The sequence below is a fragment of the Mustela erminea genome, chromosome 15, assembly GCF_009829155.1.
Source record: "Mustela erminea isolate mMusErm1 chromosome 15, mMusErm1.Pri, whole genome shotgun sequence".
NCBI classification, from domain to species: Eukaryota; Metazoa; Chordata; class Mammalia; order Carnivora; family Mustelidae; genus Mustela; species Mustela erminea.
The window spans coordinates 24,036,752-24,063,933 of record NC_045628.1 but is presented as its reverse complement, the minus strand read 5'-3'; the positions used below and the strand labels follow the sequence as shown (position 1 = coordinate 24,063,933).

At 33.0% G+C, this 27,182-nt stretch overlaps 1 protein-coding gene across 1 annotated transcript; it reads right to left on the bottom strand.

Annotated features, from left to right (window-relative positions):
• Positions 1 to 4,355: 4,355 nt before the first annotated feature.
• Positions 4,356 to 22,855, bottom strand: LOC116574053 (40S ribosomal protein S29-like). The gene is made up of 2 exons (XM_032314600.1): positions 22,834 to 22,855; positions 4,356 to 4,525 (listed from the first exon to the last, which is right to left on the bottom strand). The coding sequence occupies exons 1-2, from the start codon at positions 22,853 to 22,855 to the stop codon at positions 4,356 to 4,358; spliced, it is 192 nt and encodes a 63-aa protein (XP_032170491.1).
• Between the last annotated feature and the right edge of the window lie 4,327 nt (positions 22,856 to 27,182).

The following is a 27,182-nucleotide window of genomic DNA, read 5'->3' as shown; positions in this document are numbered from 1 at the left end:
AGAGAGATCATCATGTTTACCTTTAAAAGATTCAAGTATTTTTCCCTTTAAACTCAGAATGATTGTTTCAAAATGATGCCACATTTTAACTGAAACATAATACTATTTAAAATGTCTGTGATATAAACAACGATGAGTCAAATGATTACCATAAACTGAGAGAAAGATGGTCTTTGTCATATTTTCCTTTCTTAGTTACAGCTGACCCAGTTTATTTGGACTAGTTTCCTGGTTCATGAGTCAGAATACTCACTAAAATGTCAAATTCATCTTTTTCAGCAGCTATAATCATAGATGGTGAAGCTGTGGGTTGAGGCAACATGTTGACTCTCCCTTTTTTAGGCCAACATTCCAGCATTAGCTGTAAGAGAAATATATTGTAAATAAATGTTATTTTATTTTGGAGACAAAATATTTTTAGTCTAAAATATCTGTTTCAAATGAAATTTAAGCATTTGGAAAAGTTTTTAAATAACACTTAAAAAAAGGTAAGTGCAAAACAAGAATCTAAAGTGTACTTAATTGTGTTTCCACATATTTGCATTTACAGTGATTACGCAGGTACTTGGAGGAATTTCTAGCATCTGCTATCTGCAGTCTTTCACCCTTTTTCTAATTTTTACTCTTTCTATCTTGCTTTCTTTTTGAATGATTATTTTGTTGTTATTTTATCTTCCTTCTGATTCATTTATTGTTTGTTCTAGTATGCTGCAAAGATTTCTTTAGCTATTCAAAAAGAATCACTGGACTTTCTAGCATATACTCACAAAAGGCTTTTATTTAAAAGTAAAGGGATGGTTGTAGCAGGAGGAATAGAGCTGGCAAGCACTGAGGACTAAGACAAAGAACTGTAGAAGCTCTTAAGAAAATATAGGTCCCTTGGTCAGGTGATACAGCTAAGTTCTTTACAGCAGTTAGGCCAGCAGCAAATCATTAGTAGGGAAAGTGATCACCAGGGATTATTTGGACCTTAAACACCAAAACATAGATAGATCTCAATGCCTTATCTTGACCAATAGTTAAAGTGGACATCCAGACATCCTCAGGTATGAAGACAGAACTTTATCAGTCCATTTGTAAATCAACTCTATATTTGCATATGCCTTATTAAATTCTTTAATAGTTAACCTACTTTATCCTTTCTATCCAATTTAATAGTATATAAACAATATTGTTATTCTCCTCTTGGAAAATGTTTTCCTTTTTTATTATAGCCTTTTCTCCCATAGATTTGACACTATCATTATTCTTTTATTCTGTCATAGTAATTACGATTTCATTTACCATAATATTAAGTTAATTATTTCTACAGTATACTTTCCATTCTATGTGATGGGTTAGCCATTTAAAAAAATCATTCTTGTGGAAATTAATTATTCTTTTCTTAATTAAAAAAAAAAACTTCAGGGATGCCTGGGTGGCTCAGTTGGTTAAGCCACTGCCTTTGGCTCAGGTCATGATCTTGGAGTTCGGGGATCGAGTCCATAATCAAGCTCCTGGCTCTGCAGGGAGTCTGCTTCTTCCTCTGACCTTCTCCCCTCTCATGTGCTCTCTCTCTCTTTCTCTCAAATAAAAAAAATAAAATAAAACTTAAGAAAAAAATTTCAGAAAATTCTGAAAATAAACTTAAGTGATTCCACACTACCAGTTTCACTCATGTTTCTGTTCTTATAATAATTTTTAAGGATTTCTAGAGAAATCTATCTGAATAAGACCTTTTCTACTCTAACTAAAGGATATATTTATTATCTTTATTAAGGTATGGATATAAAGAGCTACAAATGCCCTCAAGCATGTGTTGTTGGCTTCTGATATGTAAAGAGAAACATTCATTTTATACTTGCTGTCAGTAAGTATCAAATAAACTGGCACTTAAAGATTGAAATTATATTCTATATTTTCCTTCTTGTGAGTTTACTCAGGCATTTACATTCATGTTTGAAGTTTTTAAAATTCCAATTGGTTATTATTCCCACATTATTAATTTTCATTATATTAGACCAGGTGAACATACAACAGTTTGATACAAAATACTTTGTTTCATCAGTTATCTGCAAGTACATCAAACTTGATTATATTTATTTACTGTAGTCAACTAGGTACTACTTGTGTCTTCATACTGATCATTTATTTGTCAAGTGATGATATAACTAAAATCAATCAGAAATCCAAATGTGTAATCCTCTTTATCATATAAAGATGGTAAGTAATTCAAAATATTATGATTTTCTAAGATTTGCCTTAAATTTAGCAAACCATCAAGTGGCCACAGGTACATATTACCTATGAAGTGCCAAAGTATTATATTCACCTTATTTTTATCTACACTGCAAACAGATAACAATAAACTATGGAGCATAGTATTACCTGAAAATATTTGTTAACTTGACATGGGCGGTAGATGCTTTGATATGAAAGCTTTCTCCTTTCCCTTTTCTCAGGCAATTAAAAATAAATAAATGGTGGAACTGTTAGGACATATCTTGGACGGTTTGAATAGACTTGAACATGAGATACTTTTCTAAAATTTAGTGCTCAGGTAAACTAAATGTCAATTAAAAATTTGAATAGAAAATTAAAAAATCAGGGGCGCCTGGGGGGCTCAGTGGGTTAAAGCCTCTGCCTTTGGCTAATGTCATGATCCCAGGGTCCTGGCATTGAGCCCCGTATCAGGTTCTCTGCTCAGCAGAGAGCCTGCTTCCCTACCTCTCTCTCAGCCTGCCTCTCTGCTTCCTTGTGATCTCTGTCAAATAAATAAATAAAATCTTTTTAAAAAATAAATAAAGACAATTGTTAAGTTTAAAAAAAAAAAGAAAATTTAAAAATCAAAGTCATTTTATGACCAACATCATACAATGAGCAGTTGACTAAAACTCAGGGGAACAAAAACACTGTTTGGGTTGTAAACTAGTCAAAAGGCTTAAGTGACTCTAAAATTTGGAAACTAGAGAGGACCTCTGGTAACATCTTTGTGAAATGAATGGGTCATGGTAGGGTAATAATCTAGCCTTAGCTCTTTTTAAAAAATCACTGGATTCTATTAATCATTGGGCCTTTGTGCTTTTCTGGCTATAGGAGTCCACTAAGTAGAAGATATTTAACAATATTCATTATTTTACTATGAGTCAGATAAACTTTCACAATTGAAACTGAAGTGTGTAAAGTTACAAATTTATTTTTCTAAAAAACAAACTTAAAATATCATCTCATGTTCTATCTTCTGGCTTCCATAACATAATTTAATCACTTGAGGTAATGTCAATGAATTGAATAAATTTTCATTCAAATATTGTTTTAACCTACTAAATATAGGGTTATATCTGTCTTCTACATATTATTTCCCCATGACTTCTAAATCCCAGATGACATAGTATCTTATGTAGCATCCAGATTTTGGTGGGGAATAGGTAGTAGGAACTTACTTGGTCTATTCATCTGCAAGTGTTTTCAGAAACACACTTTACCTCCTCTTGTTATTCATCATAAACTTCTCCCTTTATTGCATCTGATGAGAAGTGCTTAGACCCATGAACCTTCTAGCCACCTAGGTAATTTCGATTATTTCAAGCACCAAGTATTCAGGTTCACTTGCTCTTTATCAGATAGTTCTTGACAAATATTCAGATAAATGCAAATTGAAATTTTCTCCAAAATTCTTTTTGGGTTGGTCCTAAGACACTTAGTTAGGGAGTGTTACGTAAGCCTTATACCAACATGCTGATTCTTGTCACCATTTCTGCATTAAAGCTAGTTTAACATTCTCATATAGTGAATTTCTTTATGGGTTTCATTGAGCTTAACCCCATCAGAAAGGCACATGTTATAGGTAATCTTTAACAAGAGTCCAGGGACAAGGAGGTAAAGTTCTTCTCTGTTCTTGTTCCTATTTCTTTGCTACTGCACACAAATTAAGCTCAGGGTCCTTCAAAGCTAAGTCCTTGGTTCTTTAAAATAGGAGACTCTTGAACATGAAGTCTTTTTTTTTTTTTTTTAAGTGGTAAGGACAGGTTTTAATCAGTAATACATTATTGTCTTAGAGAAGGAGGACTTTCATTTTGAGGTTATTGTTCCTGCCTTAAGTGTAAAAATCTAATTGAAACACAAAGCTTATTTCCTATTGTCTCAAATTCATTTGATCCTTCTTTTACCTAGTATTTTTGAAATCAATGAATGTTGCTGAACTATTTGCAGGAAGATGGAGGGAGGGATAGATATTTGGTTTATAGATCTAAATTTTATTTGTTTTTCATAATTGAAATATTTTAGTTTTATGTACAATGAGTTAACATTAAGGTAGGTATACTGGGTCTGCAGTTGAGGTACATATCTTGGATGACACATTCAAGGAAATTCACCTAATCCACCTTAATGATGCCTATATCTTTCCCATACTGACAGAAACACTGGCAACACATACTGAAGCACATTTTTCTGGGCCGGTTTGAGCAGATGTGGCGACCATCAGAACCCTGGCCAGATTTCCTCAGATGGCTCCAGTAGAGATTCTGGTGATCCACCTTGCTCTCTCAGATTCAATGAGGCAAAAGGTGGTCCAAATGTATTATAGCATATTTCTATTTGGACAAATTTTCTAATTTTTTTCAACTTAGTATAACACATATGCAGAGAATCGGCATTCCCACAGTTACATCACAAAGCTGCCTGCATACTCAAAGTCAACTACTATTATGATTTCTAACAGATTAACTCAGAGTGCTTTTGCTTATGTTTTAAATTTATATAAATTAATTATATTGTATGTAGCCCTTCAGATTTTGCTTCTGTTACTCAGCACTACTTTTATAAGACTCATGCATGTTGCTGACTATAGCTCTACCTATGCCATCTTAATTTCTATATGTTATGCCCTTGAGTAAATATATTCCAATTAATTGGAAATCATGGATTGATATTTTAATTTTCCAGTTTAAAACGCTGACAAATAATATTGTTACCAATATTGTTTTTTGCATCTTTTGGTACACATGTGCATACAATTTGGTTTAGAAATTGTTTTCAAGGGGTGCTGGGTGGCTCAGTTGGTTAAGTTTCTACCTTTGGCTCAGGTCATGATCCTGGGGTCCTGGGATCAAGCCCTGCATCAGGATCCCTGCTCAGCAAGGAGCCTGCTTCTCCCCCTCATCCTGCCTGCTGCTCCCCCTACTTGTTATCTATCTCTCTCTCACTGACAGATAAGTAATAAAATCTTTAAAAAGTTGTTTTCAAGATCACTAGATGACTAGAAAAAATTTTCCAAAGGGGGTATACAAATTGAAATGTGTGAGCACTATATTGTTGTCAATGTTTGGTATTGTTATGAGTTTGGTTTTTTTTGTTTGTGGTTTTTTTGGTTTTTTTTTGTTTGTTTTTTTAGAGTCGTTATTAGAAGGAAACTTCTACAAACTGATACAAGGTAACTATGAAAAACCTACAGCTAATATTACATTTAATGGTAAAGGACTAGCAATTTTCCATCTAAAAGCAGGGAATAGGCAAGGATGTCCATCTACTATTTCTCCTCAATATTTTACTGGAAGTTTTAGCCACTATAAAACAGATAAATGAAATAAAAGACATTATGATCTACAGGGGGAAGGAGTAGAACTATTTTATTTGGAGACAAGTTAATTTTCTATATGAAAAATGCTACAGAATTTACCAAGAAGAAAAGCTACTAGAACCAATAAGTGAGTTCAACATGTTTGTATGACACAAGGTTAACCTATAAAAATGCCTAGGTATCCACCTTCATTCTTAAAGAGGATTTTTATGGAGTATATAATCCTAACCAACACATTTTTCAGCAGCATTGTGAAACATGTGTGTGTGTAGGATCCAAATAACCAATGCTTTATCATTGACACTATTTAGAAGCCCCAATGTATGATAATAATAAAAAGCAAAGTTGTTTCTACTCAGTTTTATTATGTATTTAAATTAAATAAAAACAGTGAACCCAATTATTGCCTATGCTTGGGACAAAATGCCCTCCCCAGTTGCAAGCAGTTATCCATTATTATGATGATACCATTCAATTATTCCAGCTTCCAAACTTTTTGCTCAAAAGCCAACTGTTGTTCTTAATTATAAAGCATGATTGTTACTTCTTTGAAGATAAAATAAATCCTTTCCCTATCTTACTGGTTATTTTATAGACCTCTCTTTATATTTGTTTTTAATTTTTAATTCCATATTTTCATTTTTCTCAGGTTTTGTGAGAGTTTGAAAATGTGCAATTATTTCATTACTTTTCTTAGTTGTTCTCTTATTTTTTTCCCTTTATTCTAACTTGTCTTCAATTTTCCAATTTTTCTTCACTTATTTAATCTGGTGTCATTGAGTTTTTAATTTTGATAATCGTATTTTTCAATTGTACAATTTGTATTTTTTTCAGATATGCTATGCAATATTTATCATTTCCTGTCCCAACTTGAAGCATTCAGTCTAGTCTTTTATCTCCTCCAACATTTTAATCTTAGTTATTTAAAATTATAAACCTGGAAATTTCTATATATAGCCCTTTTGTGTTTTACTGTCTCTATATCTTATTGCTCGCATGCACATATACACCCAATATGCATCCATGCACACATATCACACATCATCCAAAACCCAAAATAATTATATGAAAAATTCTTCTTTCTATATTCTGAGAGCATATCTATAGAAAAACAAAATAAGCATTGTTAATTTTAACTAGAGGAAACAGAAAACTATCTTCAGGAATTCAGAATTTAATATATAACCTTCAACAAGTCCTAAAAACAATTAGTTTGTAATTTTAATGCACAAAATATTAAGCAAAGGTTATGGTACCTGTGGTACCAAACATGACTATTTGATGGTGAACTTGGAAAAGGACTTATAATTAAAGAGAGGCATGATTTGTTGAAGGGTCCTGTTTTCTTCTTAAACTTTCCCTTATAATGTGTTTCTATCCCTTCATGGGACACTGAAGTGAAATCTTTTTGTTGTGAAATAAAGATAGTGACCCTGAAAGTGAAACTACTGTGCTTTATGGCAGTTGTTATACTGCCAGATGTCAAGGTAGTCAACTGGGACAATGGGCTATACTGAAAGTAATAATCAAGCTATTGTACAAATATAGGTTTTCCCTGACTTATGATGAGGTTACACCTTGCCCATCATAATGTGAAAATATCATAAGTCTATAATACATTTAATATACCTAACTTATCAAACATCCCAAGTTAGCCTAGCCTACCTCAAATATGCTCAGAACACTTGCATTGGCCTACAGTTGCACATACTCCTCCAACATAAAACATATTTTATTATAAACAATTGAATATCTCATGTAATATATTGGATTCTGTACATAAAGAGAAAACAGATTGGTTATAAATGTTTCACTTATTTACCCTGGTGATCATGTGGCTAAGTGGGAGTTGCTGTGCCCAGCATCAGGAGAGAGCATCATAACACCTATTATTAGCCCAGGAAAAGAGCAAAATTAAAAATTCCAGTTATGATTTCTACTGAATGTGTATCACTTTTGTACCATTGCAAAGTTAAAAACTCATAAGTTGAACCATTTTAAGTCAGGGACTATCTGTACTGCAACAGTGCAGGGAAGAAGCAAAGAGCAAGAAAAGTGGTAGCTCTCTAATTTCCATGGTTTTTTTTTCCCCACAGATCAACACAGGCTAGGGTCAGTGAGATGACATGCAATGTACGTGGGAAAAGTTGAGGAGAACTGAGGAGAACTGAACAAAAGTCTCCTGTCCAGGATTATTTTCAAAGCCTTGAAATCGAATTGAATTTTCCCTGCTTGTTTTCAGACTTGCCTGGGACTTGAGACCCCTTTTCCTTCTATTTATACCTTTTTGGAATAGCAATGTCTATCCTATAACTATCCCAACAATATATTTTATAAGTATTTAACTTGGTTTCAAATTTCACAAGTACATAGATAACAGTGAATTTTGTCCCTGGATGAACATAGCTGGATTCTCACCCGTAACTGATTTAGGTGAGTTTGAGTTGGTTATATTTAGATGAGGTTTGGGACTTTGAGTTGAAACTGAAATCACTGAAATGGATTAATAATCCTTTTGAGGATGTGGGGTTGTGGTGAATTTATTTTCCATAAGGGAAAGACATTAATTTGGAGGAGGACAGAGGGTGCACTGTTAGGAGTTGACTTGTGTCCCTGTCAAAGATTCATTGAAATCCTCAGATTAAAATACTCTCACGTTTAAGCAGAAAGTCTTGCATAATAACTCTACAAAATGATTTTTGTTCCAAAGTCAATATACTTGAGTATCAGATACAATTAATGACAATAAGTTTGGTTTTTAATGTAAGTCAAATTGCTATAGATGTTTGTTCATGTCTATTCTGTTTACAAAATGATCTCACTTCAAGAATAATCATTGATTACAATAATGATTAACATAATTAAATAACATAATTTATTAACATAGCTATTCAGTTTGATCATAAACACGATAACAAATTGGCTGAAATCTTAAAATCACTATAGCTAGGATCATTTCACCCAAAACTTCCTAGGATGTTTTTGGCACATGTCCCATCTGCCAAATTATAATCCAGGCAAATGGTAGCCATAAGCAAGAACAAAAGCTTCAATGTCTATTTGATATTTAACAAATAGACTTTATGCAGTAACCTCCTTCAAGTGGGTATATATATGTTCAGTATTGTCTACATATTTTTTAGATGGCCCTAAGGCTTCCTCTTCCAAATGGCAACTGCATTTACAACTAAAAAACAAGATGAAATAAAACAAACAATCAACCTCCTCGTCTTTGTATTTTCAACTTGGTGTATTTATTACTAAGCTTTTTATCTAGAGATAGAAGTGTCTATTTTATCAGAACTGTAATCAAATAGCTCTAATGGTACTGTTCATCATCCAGAAATTCCATCGTCTTTATCATCCTGTATCAGTAGTGAAAAATAAAAGAACAACTAAGGCTTGGACAATTTTTTTTGAAGGATTAGCTGCCATGACCTGAGGTATCCTTTACTTCCTCAGCTGCTAAAAAATTCACTGGTGGGAAATAAAAGGTTATCATCTTCTTAACTCTCACCTGGTAAGGCTAGTAATTATATGTCTAAGGACTTACTGCCAACTTTTAAAGGTTTATTGCCATATTCAAAAGTCTGTAACTAACAGGTCTAAGCAGATTTACCAAAGGAAAACCTGGAAAACAAAATAAGGATTGTCTTAACACTTCTTTGGAAAAAGACCGTATCAGGTCCTACTAACAAGGCAGTTATCTCTAAAAGCACAGATTTTTTGATTTGTATTTTCAAACTCACAATGCCTCATAATCCCATGACCTGGATATCTTTGATGCTTATAAATGTAAAACTGAGAGTCTTTGGGGATTATCTAGAAACAAAAAACATCATAAATAACTCAACTTTTCCAAAAATTTTTGCTCAAATAACCAATTTTCATACTTCTGACTTATATTTCCAGATGCAGACTCTAAATGCAAAAAACCACCAATTTTCCCCTTTTCTTCTTTCTCTTTTTAAAAATTATAACTATCTTTACATCATTTGTTATAGTTTAAAATTATAAGTTTTTATTTATCAGGGATTAAAAATTTAAGAGTTTTCCATTTATTTCTAATACTTTTAAAAATAACTAATCCCTGGCTTTGCCAACACTTAACTGATAGCTTAAAGAACTAAACAGAAAGATACAAAAACTTGGAAATCTGGCCCCTCTGTCACTTTCCAAATGGAGAAATTCAGATGTAAGATTTTTTTTTTTCCTGACTAGAGAAGAGTCAGTGTTGTTAATGGAAACACTTCAGAGTGTATTAATGCTTCTTGTGTTTCTTAACATCACAATTCTGTATTGTATCTTGTCCAGATCCATAGGCACTTTTGTATAGCCACTATCTGATGAATGAATTCATAAGAAAGATCAATCACACAGAAAATTGGACTAAACATTCCTGTGCTATGGGACTTCATTTTTCTCCAAACCTGGGAATCTGGATAGGGTTACAGTCTGAACTCTGATATTCAGCATAAGAAAGTTTTCCTGAGCCAAAGGATGGACAAAAGGAATGACTTTCAGAATCCCTAATAATTAAAAAATATTTTACTATCACCCTTGAAAAACTTGTCTCCACCTGTTCCTCGCCACTAAAATTTTCCTGAACTCAAGTTGATCACCCAATAGCTGATAAACTGCAACCACCATTTTGCTGCTCTGTCATCTTGTTCTATAACTAATGTCACATGTTTCCACAAAGACTGAGAATTTCTGCAGGGTATATTCTTGGACTAAAACTAAATTTTGACTGATTTTGTTCCATCTGTCATATAATATACTTAAGCACCTTGTTTCATTCCCTAACATTCCTGTCAAAGTTAGTCTCATTGAGCAACTTATTTTTTTTTTAGATTTTATCTATCTATCTATTATCTATCTATCTTTCTATCTATCTACCTACCAACCTCCCTATCTACCTATTTAATTTTTGTGAAAAAGAAAGGGAGGGAGGGGGAGAAGGGGAAAGACTCTAACACAGTTTCTGTGCTGAATGTGGAACCTGAGGAGGGTCTACATTTCATAACTGAAATGATCTGAGCCAAAATCAAGAATCACTTAACCAATTAAGCCACTCAGTCACCCCTAGCAACATTTTAATATAAAACTTGAAATAATGACTGGGCTTGTTTTTTCTCTTTCCACAATATGTAATGAGCATTTGAGTTTGTCACCAGGAAAAAGAGAAACAGAAAAATAAACAAGAAAGAAGAATGTGATTTCTATAGCAAGGCAAATGTTCCATTAACAATTTTCCAAAGTAGATGGCCTAAGATAAGCAAATCCAAATGATGGATTCTGTTTCTTCAATTTTAAGAAGAAAACCAAACATAAATCCAGAAAACATTGTGTGATTTGGGCTTTATTGTAAGAGGTCAGGGGATTGGTTTTGCTTTGTGTTGGGTTGCAAATACATGTATTAATTATTTATAAATCAAAACAAGGAAATAATGTAATGGTGGATGAAATTCTTATTGTAGATATGTTTAGGGCTAAATCATAGAAAAAAAAATATACCTGATCTTAGCCAAAAGAAAAAAAATTAGAGTGTTGTTAAGTTTTATGAATTTTTCTTGGAAGCAATTGAAAACACTAAGCTTTTCTAAAGAGATAAAGCTTAAGGAGTTCAACAGAAAATATTGGGAAAGAGTTGATAATGGATTGGAAATATTTTAGAGAAAGATAGATAGTTTAGGGAAGGATGATGTCCACAAGTTCAAGATAGTGTTTAAGCTCAGGATAGTGTTTCAATGAATCAGCAGTTTCCTATACTCTAAATTTGAGACCTAGCAAAGATCACCCCCTCCCCCCAAAATCCTAGAATCATGGCCAAAAATGTTTCCTCTTTGTAGAGAGTCTTACCCCTGTTGTTAAGGAGCAATGATGAAATCAAAACAAATAGTCCTCATATTTCAGACAAGTATTTCTTGGGATTCTGGAGTAAGGGGAAAATCCAGCCCTCATTCTCAAACCATACTGAGTTATAAAAGAGCTGTTAAGAATGGGTCAAGGAATCATGCGTCATTTTTTGTGTGAGTGAAATTCTTCACCACACATCCATTGTAAAGTTGGGAAATCTATCCCCATTCCTATCATTTCTGTTGCCACTTCTTCCCCTGAGAAAGTCACCTTGTTTAGTTGATTTATCAGGACCTTGTATTTTCTGCTTCATTTATTCAGGTTTAATAACCTCAGTAGATGCTTATTTGGCTAGTATCTGTTGCTTAGAGCTCTTTCATCTCCTCTTTTTTTTCCCTTTAAAACATACCTTATTTGCTGATTAATTTTCCACCTATCATATATGATTTAAAATAGTACATAGTTACCTGGAAAAAGAATCTGTTTTATTTGTTAATGTAGCTTTTACAGAATACTTGGGCCTTAAATTAAAGCAATGCTTCTTAATCATGTGTAAGTTACACAACTATCAGCCTTAAATTTTATTTTTGGATTTTAATTACTAGCTTTGAGATCACAATCAGTGATAAGATAATTTATTTAAATTGGTTTCATCACTTACAAGGTAGGAAGAACTTGATATGTATGTATGACAAATATATGTATACATAGTTTAGAAAAAAGTGTGCTAGTAGATACTAAAGTAATGTTTAAATGGTTTATTATATCTTTGGCTTTTTGTTTTTGTTTTGTTTTTGCATATTCAGTTGACCTTTGAACAACAATGGGGTTAGGGACATTGACCCCTGTACATATTTAACTTTTCATACCCCAAAACCTTAATTACTGATAGCCTACTGTTTACCAGAAGACTTAACAATAATATAAACATTCAATTAATACATATTTTATATCTTATGTATATTATATATTGTAGTCTACCATTAAGTAAGCTAGAGAAAAGGAAATGTGATTAAGAAAATCTTAAGAGAAAATATATTCATAAGATTGTATTTATTGAAAAAAATAGTCATATAAGTGGACCCATACTGTCCTATCCCATTTTTGAGGAGTCAATTGTATCTTTTATTCTCATTGCAATAAGCTTTTGCAACAATATAGAAAAATACTGTGGTCTTGAGACAAAAATCCATGTGTTCAGCTTTAAGTTGGTCCCATTATATCCTATATCTGGAATTAACAAATTAGCCATATTCAGAAAAATAGTAACTGCATAAATATCCCCTCAAATTACTCCTTAAATATAAATGTAAATAATCATTTGAGTTTTTAGGGATTTTGGTAATTATGATACAGTTTATCTTTATATATGCATTTTTAATAGTATCATTTTACACATATGTATTCACCATCTGTATTTTTCTAAGTTCCTAAAATATTTCTGACATACGTTTTCAAAGTCATTATCTTCATGACTACTTGGGGATTTAGGTCATGCTGCTTCCTTCTGCCTTTGGGTGTCCTTTTACACACAAAACTCTCACTGAAAATTTTAGTGCCAGTGCTCTGTAAAAGTTCTATATGAATTTCATGCTGTGGTATTCTTTTTAAGTTATGGTGAAAACACAGGATAAAGATACTGCAAGTAATGAGATATTTATTTATACAGTAAGTATCAGTACTTAAAAAGAATAGTAAGGATACTAAAAAGAAAATATTAACCTAGATCACATTTTAATAATGTTTCATACAGATAACAAAAGAACAAAATATATTGTTTAATGAATAATCATAATGTGAATACCTGGGTAAACACCACTCTAGTCAAGAAGTAATAAAACATCACCAGCAACTCATAATCCTCTCCCCTTGTCTCGTGATTTTTTCAGTCACAAATTCAGCTATTTCCCAGAAGTCACCATTATAATGATTTTTGTGATATTCATTATTTCACTTATCTCTATGGTTTTCTCAATGATGTACACATCCTTAAAATTGTATAGTTTAATATTGTCTGTTATCGAACATTTCACATGTAGAATGCATGCTATAAGCAGTGTTTTTTCTTTGTTCTTTCACCTAAGAGCATGTTTTCCAACCTCTTTTAGTTGTTTTATGTAATTGTGGGATCATTTTTATTAAAGCAGTCTTGTATTCTTGCTTTTAATGATATTGACATTTAGAATCAATCACAATTCATTTATTCATTTTATTCATTTATTTATTCATTTAATCACAATTCATTTATTCATTTTTCCCCCTCTACTATTGAGAATCCTATGATAATCATTCCTGCGCATGCATTATGCTACTTTTGAGTCTAAGCTTATTCTAAGTGGAATAACTTGGTCTTAGGTAACACATATGTCCATCTTTCCTAAATAAAGTCAAACTCTTCTCCTGTATACATTGCCATCAACAGTACATATTTTTTAAACTATTTTCATTTCCTACTACTCTTGGATTAGCCAGTCAGTTATTTGTTTATTTATTTATAAATAAACATAAATAAATAAAACATTTTATTTATTTATAAAATATTTATTTTTATTTATGTTTATTTATAAATAAATAAATAAAAATAAATATTTTATTTATTTATTTGAGAGAGCGAGCGAGTAGGGGGATGAGCAGAGACAGAGGGACAAGCAGACTCCTTGTTCAGAGTAAGAGTCCAACTTCATGACCCTAATTTCATGCTGTTGTATCAGAGAACACTGTATGATATCTAACTTTGTAAATCTATTGAGTCTTAATCTGTGCCCCAACAGATGATCTATCCTGGAAAATGTTGCTTGTGCACTTAAGAACAATGTGCATCCTATTGTTTTGGGTAAACTGTCTTGCATATATGTTTTAAATGTACTTTTCGTTGTGTTAGTCAAATACTCTGTTTTCTTACTTTTCTTCTATCTAGTTGTTCTTTCCATTGTAGAAGATGGAGTACTGAAATCCTCACTTATTTTTGTAGAACTGTCTGTTGTTTCCTCTGATTCTGTCAATTTTTACTTCATTTATTTTAATAATCTATTATTATAATAACCATAATATCTTTTTGCTGTTGAACTTTTATTAAGATATACTGTTCATCTCTGTGTCTTGTAACTTTTTTATTTCAATGTCTTTCATGCCTAATATCAGTATAAATACTCTTAGCCTCTTTTATTTGTCTAGAATATATTTTTCTATCCTTTCACTTTCAGCTGATTTATATCTTTGGATCTAAAGTGAGTCTCTTATGAATAGCATATAGTTGGATTTTTTTCTCTCTTCTACTGTTTTTTTTTTTAATTGGAGAGTTTATTCCATTTATATTTAAGAAATTGCTGATAAGGAGTAACTTAATTCTCTCATTTGTTATTTATTTTTTCTGTGTCTCATAGTTGTCCCACATTTCTTGCAATGCTGTTTTGCATATAACTAATTTTTGATAGTGAAAGTTTCTAATTGCCTTCTCATTTCTTTTCTTTTTTTTTTTTTAAAGATTTTATTTATTTATTTGACAGAGAGAAATCACAAGTAGATGGAGAGGCAGGCAGAGAGAGAGAGGGAAGCAGGCTCCCTGCTGAGCAGAGAGCCCGATGCGGGACTCGATCCCAGGACCCTGAGATCATGACCTGAGCCGAAGGCAGCGGCTTAACCCACTGAGCCACCCAGGCGCCCTGCCTTCTCATTTCTTATGTATATCCTCATGCATATATTCTATAATTATGTAATTTGAGGTATCACAGGACTTGCATTTAATATCTTAAAGCTCTAAAATTCTAATTTGAATTTATACCAGATTAATTTCAATTATATATAAAACTCTGCTCCTTTACATCTCCTCACCATTCTCTTTCACTTACCAACATCACCTTTTAGATTATTTTTCTTCTTCCTTTGGTTAACTAGCCACTGACAACTGTCTTTCCTCTTATAATTGTGTGTAGTATAGAATTCTGCAATAATTTTCTTTCAATACACTAAATATATTATTCCATTCTCTTTTCTCTCTCTTTTGTTATAGAGAAGTCAGTGTAGAATGTAGCCGATATTCTTAAAATAGGTTTTTTTTTTTTTTTAAATTCTTCTGCTTTAAGACATTCTTTCTGTTGGCCTTTGAATTTTCAGATCACTTGAACTCTGAAAATGACATTCATCTTATTGGAAAAGTCACTCAATATTAAGCTGGCAGTCAAACTATTTGATGGAAATCCCATGTTTCTAACCATCTGCAGACAAATAGTAGTGTTAAATGTTGGAACAACTTCTTAAGAATTAACTTAAACAGATTTCTCTTATCTTTTCCTGTTTCTCAAACTAGAGCTGAATACAGTTTTTTTTAAGAAGACATCATCCTCTTTCAACTAGAGATGAATGTGTGGGTTCTACCCCAGTCATTTCATTCCTGGAGATTAGGCATATATCTCTCACCATAAATAACCTTAGGCCAGACTGGTTGAAACATCCTATCTATGATAATACAATTAAAAGGGGGAAAAATGTGGTTCAAAGTTACTTCCAATTAAGTTTTATGAAAATGCATTGTCTATCCTGCACCTGACACTTTTGTCTGAAAGGTCTATTTGCAAAGTTTATCGGGGAGAAAATAGGTTATAGAAATTGGAATGTGGCACACAGATTTGGAGATAATAAAGGAAGGACAGTGTGGTACTTGAGGGAGAAGCACAATCAACCTTTTTGGTAGGGGGAAGGAGAAATATTAATAAGCATTGACTTCACAGCCCCTTTTGAAGATTTCCTGTAGTCCTGGTGTGGCTCTCCAGAATCGTTTGAGTACCCTGAATTTAAATAACTGTTAGGTCTGTTATCCTTTGACCAAGTCTCTGACCACAATTTGATCACTTTCATCCTAAATATTACTTGTGTCTTGGAGACAGCAAAAGATGGTCCAAACTTTTGTGTGTCACACAATAAATATTTTGGGATGTCCAAACCCCATTCTCAGTCATTGTATGGCATGGATATAAGCTACTCAGCAGGTGTCTTAGATAAACATGACAGATTGGACTCAATGCCATTAGGCAATCACTCCAAAAATAAAAACTAATTATTAAAGTTGAATAACTGGGTATCATAAAGTTCAGCAATTGGCTAAAAAATTATGTTGGGAGCAGTGCCAACCTATGCCCTTGAGCTGATTAAATGCCAACAATAGTAAACACTTTCTTTCTAAGGTGTCATATGCACACTTGGGATCATACTTCTTTTGTGGAAACCAAGTATTAACTTGCCTACATTCCCAAACTCAATGATTTCCACCCTAGATATGTGTTTAAGAGACGTCAAATATTTAAGGAAATCTCACCTAGTATATAATATAACCCTCACCTGGCTGGGGTAGTCTGTCAAGAATACAACTTCCCTCGGTTATTTGGGGAAGCTTCTAAATTTGTGTGTGCACACTCTGGGAAGTTATCCAGTTATCCTCTTTAAAGAAGATATCCAATTAGGAAAGATGCACAAAAATCCCTCCACTAGTATAGCTTCAGTGATAGATTACAACAATTGGATCACTGACGGCATTCATGTCAGCTTCAAATCACCGCCAGAATTCTTATGGAAGATAAAATTATCCTACATTTTCTTCTTGCAGGCCAGAGTGCAGTTTGTACAATAATGGACATATTCTGCTGTATCTTGAGAAACAACTCAGGCCAACTGGAAAGATTCGTACAGAAATATAAGAAGAAAGTTACCTGGTTTGCTAGGGTAGATGTTGATCATTTATGGGATTTCATCTGGTTGCAAATTGTTATGCTTTTTTTTTTTGACATTTCTAGAAAATTATTAGTCATTGTTTCTTCTAATATTGGCTCTGCTTCCTGTCTTCTTTCCTACAACTCTCACTAATCTGTATTGTAATTCCTCACTCTGTCCTACATGTTTTCATTACTATCATCCCATACTTTCCATTGTTTTAGATTGGATTGCTCTATCTAGAAAATTTATTTTCACCTCACTTTCAATATTTTTTCACTCTGCTCTCAAACATATCCACGAAGTTTTTTTGATTTGGTCACTGACTTTTTTTTTTTTATCGCTCTAATTTTTATTTGAATATTTTTCAAATCATCTAATTTATACAATAATTTCTTATTCTCTGTAGATATGTTCAAACTTGCTTTTTTTAAACAACATGCAAATAACATTTTTCATAGTTTTTTTGTTGCTTGTGGTTTTTTTCTTTTTTGTATTTTATGTAGGCTCCACCCCTAACACGAGGCTTGATTTCATAACTTTGATATAAAGAGTCACACGATCTACTGAATGAGCCAGCCAGGAATCTTATGCAAATTACATTTTTTATAATATGTATCTGATAATTTCAATATGTATGATGACCGTGTGGATATAATCCCTCTACCTATTTCTTTCTACCTTTTCTTTTTTCCTATTACTTGTGTGATTGGTTATTTCTGACTTTATTGCTACTCTAAAAAATTAGGGGTCTTCTAAGCAGCTGAGATGAATGTGTCTTCTCTAGAGATATAATGTGTTTGCTTCTGCCAGGTTCCCATGGTACTATGATTTCAACAAGTCCTCAACCAAATTTAACAGTTAAATTTCCTTGGTCTTCCCAGAGTGTGTCCTTAGGGTATTCAATCACATAGCAGTCCTTATATTTGTCTTTAAGTTTCTGAACCTGGAGCTGAGGTAGACTTGATTCTAGTTTGAGTTTACCCTAAGAATTCAACCCTTAATTTAGAGAATCTATATTTGACTCTATCACCTTAGAACATCTTATGCTTTTAATTCCTTATTTCTTGTCCTATCAGATCCTCAAAGGTGAGAGCCCAATTTCTTTAGGGTCGCAGATACTGTTAGGCTGCTTAAGATTGAATTCATGCGTTTCCCTTGGTTGTTGCCTAATAATTTCTTATTTTTAATCATTTTTTATCTCTTATTTTTTATCTCTTTGAGGCTTGCAGTAAGACTTGTAAAGGCATTTTATCCAGTATCTTTAGTTATTTTGAAGGAAAGAGTCAGTCTGGGGATGCCTGGGTGTCTCAGTTGTTAAGTCTCTGCCTTTGACTCAGTTCATAATCCCAGGGTCCTGGGATCTAGTCCTGCATCCAACTCCTTGATTAGAAGGGAGCCTGCTTCTCCCTCTCCTACCCCACCTTGCTTGTGTTGCCTCTCTCACTCTCTCTCTCTCTCAAATAAATAAATAAATTCTTAAAAAAAAAAAAAGGAAAGTGTCAGACTAAAATTGAGTGCCACATAAGAAAGTTTTGGTGGAAGATGTTTTACTTTGGTTTGGTTTTATTATTGGTTTTAGCCTATATTGACTAGACATTTGTCACATACCTGTTGTGAAAACCAATTACCTGTTTTTAATCCTTGCAAAAACTCCAAAGAAAATTATCTATGCGCAAGAAATGCATTAATACATGAAATATGGAAACATTTAGATTTCTCAGTTACCTACTTATCATAAGGATATATATATATGTATATATGCATATATAATAAATATTTTTATTTGATATTTTATAGAGTATACATTTATGATAATGTCTTTCATTAGTCTGGAAAAAATATTTGGAACTTTATTAAGACAAGTGAACTAGGATATTCACATGTAACACTAATAAAAGCAGTAACTAATAACAAAATAAAATATGTAGGAAGAGTATGAAAGTGGAAATCATATTATATGAAATGGAATTCCAGTTCCATTGTACACTTAACTATGGAGCTTCATTCAAGTTACATAGCATTTGTACACCCATTTTGTCATCTATAAAAGGATAATAATAATACAATATAAAATGATAATTATTTTTATGCATTATTATGTAGATACAATGTTGATACGGTAGACAAAAATATAAAACAGTTCCTTGTTGCAGTCAGTAATCTGGTCATTGATGTTGTTACAATTGCTATTTTATTATTTAGGAAATGAAATTGAGTTGAGAGTCATATATTTATAACTAATTTTTGTCTCAAACAGTGTAAACATTGTTTAATAGTTACTCTATCTGAAAGTAAAGGAAAAAAAAAGTTTTAACTTGACTCCCACTGGTTCAATAGTCATGCTATGGTAATCAAAACCAGCAAAGAATTCTAATTTACATAAACTGAAGGAGAGGGACTTACATGAACAAGCATAACAAATGTCTTCTGTTGAAAAGGAACTAATGGAAAAATTTCCTAAAAAATATAACAACTATCCAAAGAGTACAATTCAATCACTGAGCCACTCTGCAGAACTGTGAGAAACAAAATTTCATTAAAAAAAAAAAGAAAAAAAAGCCTAAAGTAGACAATTAGAAAGATATTGGTGACTCCTATGAAATGAATTAATGTCCAAAAGAGCAAAGAGAAGAAATTGTTTTAAAAGAATTAAACAAACGAACAACAATAAAACTCACCACAACACTGAAGCATGAGATCAAAGAAATGGAAATCATGACAAAAACAAAAATCACTTGAAGGATAAATCCAAGACCTGTATTATGTGAATAAAAAGAATTTCACAAGACAAGTAGGTATAATTAGAATAAAACTCTACAGAAAGACTTAAATCTGGTAACTGAACTGATTAAACAAGTCTGTGGCAAAACTAAGAACAAAAAAGTAGAGACACATGCATGTATCCTCTGAAATCCCTAAATATACAGGTTAAAATGTAAAAGAAAAAAGAAAGGAAAAAAGAGAAAGGAAAGAAAAAAGTATTTCCCATTTTTTTTTTAATCTAGGAAGAAAAGAGAATCAGCCTTTTTTAAAAATTTTATTTTGATATTTTATTTATTTGTCAGAGAGAGTGAATGCGCAAGCAGGGGAAGGAGCAGTCTCCCTGATGAGTAAGGAGCCCGATGCAGACTTGACCCCGGGACCTTGAGATCGAGTTGAGCCAAAGGCACTTAACTGACTGAGCCACCCAGGTGTCCCAGAGAATCAGCCTTTTTTACTCAGAATTCACATTGGTAACCATGGAAAAGAGCAATCAATGGAATGATATTTAAAGATAAAAGTAAATGATTTTCAAGTTACTGTTAATGTTAAATGATAAAATAAGGGGACACCTGGGTGGCTCAGTGGTTAAGCCTACCTTCCACTCAGGTCCTGATCTCAGAATCCTGGGATCTAGTCCTGCATCTGGTTCTTTGCTTAGCTGGGAGCCTGCCTGCTGCTCTCTCTGCCTGCTCCCCCTCCTGCTTGTGCTCTCTTTCTCTTTCCTTGACAAATAAATAAATAAAATCTTTTTTTAAAAAATGAGAAAATAAGATCTTTAGAAAAATGCAAGAATTCATAGCATGACTTAATACTCATGTGCTTGATGTGAGGACAGTACCTGGCATGTTATATTGAACAAAGATCAACTGAAGGAGTATAGACATTTTAGAAGAGGGAAGGAAAAAACACTGGATCAGGAAACAATAGTGAGTACTGACTCTAGATGATTTCTTTATCCATATACATAAGTTAGGACACACAGACATGCACACACAGCATTTGCAACACAGAGAAACATAAGAAAAACTTATTTTTATTAATCTAAAGTGAAAGTTTAAAAACTATGATTGCCTAAGCTAGGGTTTGAATACGGGTTAGAGTAGAAAAGTAAAAATATTCTAGACTACCCAGCCCAGAGACTGCCTTATAGAAAATGTCAAATAAATTGTAGCTATAAAAAAAGCAATCACACAGAAAGTTTCTATGTGGCAATAAAAGATATCATTTCATGGGTAAAATGGGTGATTGGAGAATATATTGAAGGCAGAGGGAACGCTTTTGTTTTTTTGTTTGTTTATTTTGTTTTTACTTTATGAGCAGTGGTCTCTACTGCTGTATATTTGATGCCTAGCGTTGAGAATGTCTAACCTTTAAGCTAACTATCATTGGGATTCTAATTTAATATCAGTATCTAATTTGAATTCTAACATTTTAAATCAAGAGCAACAAGAGATGTATCAGTAGACAGTGGAGAGTCTGAATCCCCAAAATTCAGTTTCAGGTTGTTTTTGTGATTCACAAATATATCTTTGTAAGTCACAGTTTGCTAAATATTGCACTGACCAATTCACACTGTATATTAACTTTAAGATATATATTTTATGTATGTACTCACACATATATACACAAATATATACATATGTTTTACATGTAATATGTATAACTTGCATTATATATATGTGTGTGTGTATATATATATATATATATAAAACCCTATTAACTATAAATATATATTTAATTATTGTAGCTTTAATTCCATGGTAAGAGTTTTGTTATTGTCAATTTAATTTTTTCAAGCTTGGAGGTTAGAAGAATACTGATAGATACATATATATGTTCATTGTATGGTTCCACATGAAAATTATAGAACTAAGTTTCTAGTGTTGATTGGTAAAGGATTGGTTAGGTAAATAAATGTTATCCTGAATAATACTCTATTCCTGTTAGATGCACCACTTTTCAGAAAGTAATGTGAGCAAACAAACATTACAGAGCAGGTATAATAAAGAGGAAAAGGCAGAAAACAAAACTGACTTTTCTATGATTTAATTCAAAAAGAGAAATTTAATAAATAATCAAACCAATATTTCTGAATAACTGCAATACAGACATATTGCCACTAAAAATATCCAGCCTGATCTTTATATTCTCATACCCAGAATTAAGCTAAAGTTTCTTTTCCCTTGTGGCCACTTTAGAGAAGGGCAGAGGAATCTTGCGACATACTAAGTGTCTCTTGAAAAGTCAGGATGTTTAATTAATTGATTTAATTTATTCTGTAATTCCTTTGAGTCCATTTTGATTAGGGATGAATGCAAATAAATTATAATGAAAAGAGGATTCGGCTTGTTAACTTCGAATAGATGTTTTGTATTATTGGGGGGGAAATGTTGGAGCTGTAAATTAAAGGTAGGATTGAAAAATGTGCTTTACGTGACCTTGGAAGTTAACACTAATCAATCATTGTATTTGTTTCTATTGAACATAAACTACTGAACATAAAAAAGACCCCACATCATTCTCAGGTTAGTGCTTTTGGAGACCTCTATCAATTGACACAAGCTGACTGTGAGATTAAACCTATCCACCATCCTGATTACAAGTATTAATGGTTCCTGGATTTGGGACCATATTTAAAATCAAAGTCACTCATTTTTATTAGTTTGTTTTGCTTTTATAATTCAGAATCAATAAGAATTTGAAAGCAATGCAAATATTTATTTGTTTCATATAAAGCAAGCCTCAATGCTTTTAAGTTGTAAGTGCCTTACCACAAATATGTTATTTGCCATTTCAACATGTCAAATTCCAAACAGAATAAAACCCATTTTTAGAATGTGTTTCCTTAAGAAAGATCTTTAGATGCCTACTCTGCTCTACTGCTATAGTACTTCCCAGCCATTTGACGTAAAAATAATTTATTCCTTTGTGTTCCCATAATATACCTGTATTGCCTTCATGGAACATTGTTCGAATGTATGCATGTATATTCATGTATGTATGTATTTGTCCTATTGACATATATCCAATCTTAGAGATGACACATTTGGGGAAAAATTCATAAATTCATTTTTGTGTATATATAAAGTAACCCTACAAACAATTTATAAATCAAGTAAGTGACCATCTTAAGTTCACTGATATCAAATTAATGGCATCGGAACTCTTGAAAGGGTATTGAGGTGGGCACATACTATGATGAGCACTGCGCGTTATACTTAACTAATGAATCATTGAACACTACGTCAAAAACAATTATGTACTCTAGAGTGGAGAAGGGAGTTGGGGGAAATTGGAAGGGGAGGTGAACCATGAGAGACTATGGACTCTGAAAAACAATCTGAGGGTTTTGAAGGGACGGGGGGTGGGAGGTTGGGGTACCAGGTGGTGGGTATTATAGAGGGCACGGATTGCATGGAACACGGGGTGTGGTGCAAAAATAATGAATACTGTTATGCTGGAAATAAAAATAAAAAATAAAAAAAATTAAAAAAAAAAACAATTATGTACTATACAGTGGCTAACTGAACATAATAAAAATAAATACTAGGTGTGGTGGTGCATAAACAATGAATTTTGGAACACTGAAAAAAATATAAATAAATAAATAAATAACAAGTTAAAAAAAAAAGAAAGGAGTTTCTCCTGTTGACCTAGGATTTATTTAGATTATATTTGAACAAAAAAGCATCAACATTTCATGTCTAATGGACCCAGACAATGAAGAATATTTCAAATAAAAGAAAGTTAGATTTAAACATTCCAATATTTTCTGGCAAAATGGCATTGTAATTATGATGATTCAATTTAAAAGTTTATAATTTATTAAAATCCAACCCCAAATATTACTTAACAAAAAGTTACTTAGAGCTAATATTTAGAAGAACATCTGAACAGTTTGGAAAGATCTATTATTGAAAAATATTTTTGTATCAGAATTAGGAGTTAAAGAACTTATAGGTATGTATATGCCTTAATTGCTATATAAAGATATTTTCTTTCTTTCTTTCTTTCTTTCTTTCTTTCTTTCTTTCTTTCTTTCTTTCTTTCTTTCTTTTTCTCTTTCTTTCTTTCTGTAGTTGTATATCTATGGTTTGATTTCTGACAAATATTCACATTTTTAATAAGGAAGATGATCATGCCTATGGAAATCTGACATTATATTTTCATCCTGTGTGTAATATATACAACATTAAAAGCAAAATAATTTTAAAAAGAATAAAGACTTCATAATTGTTAGTTTTTCTTATAAATGTATGACCTGCATGGCACTAATAAAATTGTATTACAAATATTATTATACACATCACTTACTCTTAGTGAAAGGATATAAAGTTCTATGGTTTCCAAATCAGCCTCATCCCACCTGACCCTATTACAAACTCAGTGCAACAGATCTAAGCATAAAGAGCTGAAACATTTGCATTGCTTTGGAAAGAATATATATCCACATGGGGACAGAATAAGTGAGGTTTTTATAGCTCCAAATATGTTTTCTTATTGAATTTGCACCTGCTTAAAGCTCAGCCAAATTATGGTACATAGGCCAGTTCTATTTTCCATTTTCTTTGTGAATTAAAAGTAAAATAAATGTGCAATTGAGCTTAGACAGCAGATGGTCTGCAATAGGTATAAACATATTGTACCATATGTCTGAATGGCACTTTCAGAAAGTACTTGGCACTGCTAAAATATTTCATTTTCAATAGACATATGAATATACATACACTACTACAATTAAAGATAAAGTGACTGATTTACTCCTTAGAATTTGGGAGAAGTATGGCTTGGGAATAATAGCTTGTGTATTCCATCTGGAAAACAGCAGTTTCCTTTGTTGACCCCTGATGAGATAGAGAAAAGCAAAGGCAACATAGTGGTAAGTCAGGGGAGACTTTCTGTATCTTTGATAGTCCACAAACAAGTAATGCAAAGGAGGCTCCCTCTGGTTTTCAAAGTGTCTCTTGGGTAGCTAGATATCCTGGGAAGAAAGAAGAATGTACCTGAAGCTCTTCCTTTTCTCTCTCCTGAGTATCATCCTCTCTATCCACTTGCAGACATTTTTTTATCTTCATTGCAAAATGGGAAAATAAGGAAATTTTGAATGACAAAATCACTTCAGTTTAGTTAAACACTTTGAAGGGAAAAACTAAAGTTCAGGAATATTTTCTATCTTGACTCAAAGGTCATTTTGTTCCAGCCAAGCTGATTCAGATTTTAAATCCCATATTCAGAATGACACATACATTGTGCATGCATTTTTTTAAAGATACATAAAATATATATTACATCTATATTAAGAAGTGCTTTATTTTTCTTCTTTTAAATGATAAATAAATGCATAGATGTGATTTATTCTCTTTTGTGTAATGTTCCCCTTGGTGACTTTAACCAAGAAGATGGCCTCAAATGTCACCTCTATGCAGTCATCACTTATCTATGAGCCAGATCTAAATCTCCAACGGAGATATATTCATGTAGGACTGTTCCATCAGCACATCTCACTAAGCCAATACGAAAACAATGCATTTTTAACTACCAGGGTTTTCTGATGAGCCTGATTTCAACCTAGGCTTCCCCAGTATGGATTCTGGCTTTAATAAATGCACAAGTAATGAATAAAACTTCCATCATTTTTGCCACTTACCTCTTTTCCAATTACCCATTCAATTTCTGGATAGTTCCTTTGATATTATTGTAATGGCTTTCTAATGTTCATTTCCTTGGCACTCACACAGTGCTAGTTTCTGGCATTGCTTTAAGCTTTCTACTTTATAATGTGGAGATAACTAACTTCCTAAATGTTTAATAATAATTTTACATAGTGTGTTTTTTGCAGAGTTAAATTTTGCCTCTTAATTCCATAAATTAACCAAAGTAAATAAATATGATTTAAATATAAAAAATAAAAGAATGTAAGTAATTGTTTATTGCAGATTTCTTCAAGCATTTTTGAACTATTTTTTGAGGGAGATTCTGGTTCAAGATGGCAACATAGGGGGATTCTAGGCTTACCTCCTCCCACTGACATAATGAATCTGCAGCTAAATATGGAACAGCTTCCTCTGGGTGGGGGTGCGGTGGGGGAAGACAACTAAAAATGATATGAATGACTCCTATGCATTAAGCCAATAAGAGTAGGCCCATAGCAAATCAGGTGAAAGTTGGGACACAATCCTGCCATACACTCCATCCCCAACACAGCAATCCACAATCAGGAGGGAACTCCAACCCTGTAGCTTCTCTCTGAAGAGCAAAGGATTTGAACCCCACACCAGGCACCCTAATTTTGAAGACCTGCACTTGAGAGATAAGCTCTCCAACACTTGGCTTTGAAAACTAATGGGGCTGGAGTCTACACTAGACACTATAATAATTAGAAACAATTCTTAAAGGACTGCATGCTCAGACTCACCTGCTAGGATTCAGTGCCTAGAAAGAAGATGGAGAAGCTCACAAGCTTTATGTGAATGAGACTTTGCCACCTCCTGATGGTGCACAGGAGAAGGATGAGGCACAAACAAAATCAGCTGCAAGAGAATGGGAGCAGGGGGCAACAGTAGAAAAGATTGTCACCCTGAACAACTCCTCAATCTCCTATTTATTAGAAAGTGGGTAACAATCAACAAAGAAGCCAGAGTAGATTACACATTGACCATGAGTCTAGTAGATACGTAAGAAGAAGGGCAAAATATGTCTGGTTATGTAGTAATTGACCTACAGTGAGCAAGCCCAAATGAAAGGATTGTCTGACTAACTGCTGATGCTCTCCGGAGAAGGGGAGATAACGGAAGAATGAAGCAGGCGGTGTTCCGCCCTGAGTGAGCCAGGAGTTCCCAGCTGCTAGGCTTCAAGGATGTATATCGTCCTCTCCCCCAGAGGCCTATCACCAGTACATGTTTTTCTTAGGGTTTTATTTAAGCATGCTTGGTAACTAGTTTAGTTTCTCATAGGTTATATTTTAAGCAGTATGTTGTTATAAGAGACAGTTATAAGACTTATTTACTAATCTTAAAGCATTGGCTTAAGGACAGGCATCTAATTTAACACACATCTAGAGGCTGGTGGGTACCATCATCATAGTCTCCCTTGCCTTGCTACAGCTTGCTGGTATTTCTCAGAAAGGAGGTTACAGTCAACTAGAACCCCAATTTTAAAGCAATTGCTACCAGGGATTACTTCCATCTCTCCTGGCTCTTGTGATCAGAGGAGTTAGTGGTTGTGATCCAGAGGAGTACATGTTTTTTTCAACCCTCCCTTTTGGGATACTGACAGGTCTTGGCACATCCTCAAC

Coding starts and splice junctions, on each gene's coding strand:
- LOC116574053 (XM_032314600.1), bottom strand. CDS start 22,855: ATGTTCCATGAAGGCAATACAG. Junction 4,526..22,833: donor GTTCCATGAAGGCAATACAG/GTATATTATGGG, acceptor ATTGAATCTGAG/AGAGCAAGGTGGATCACCAG.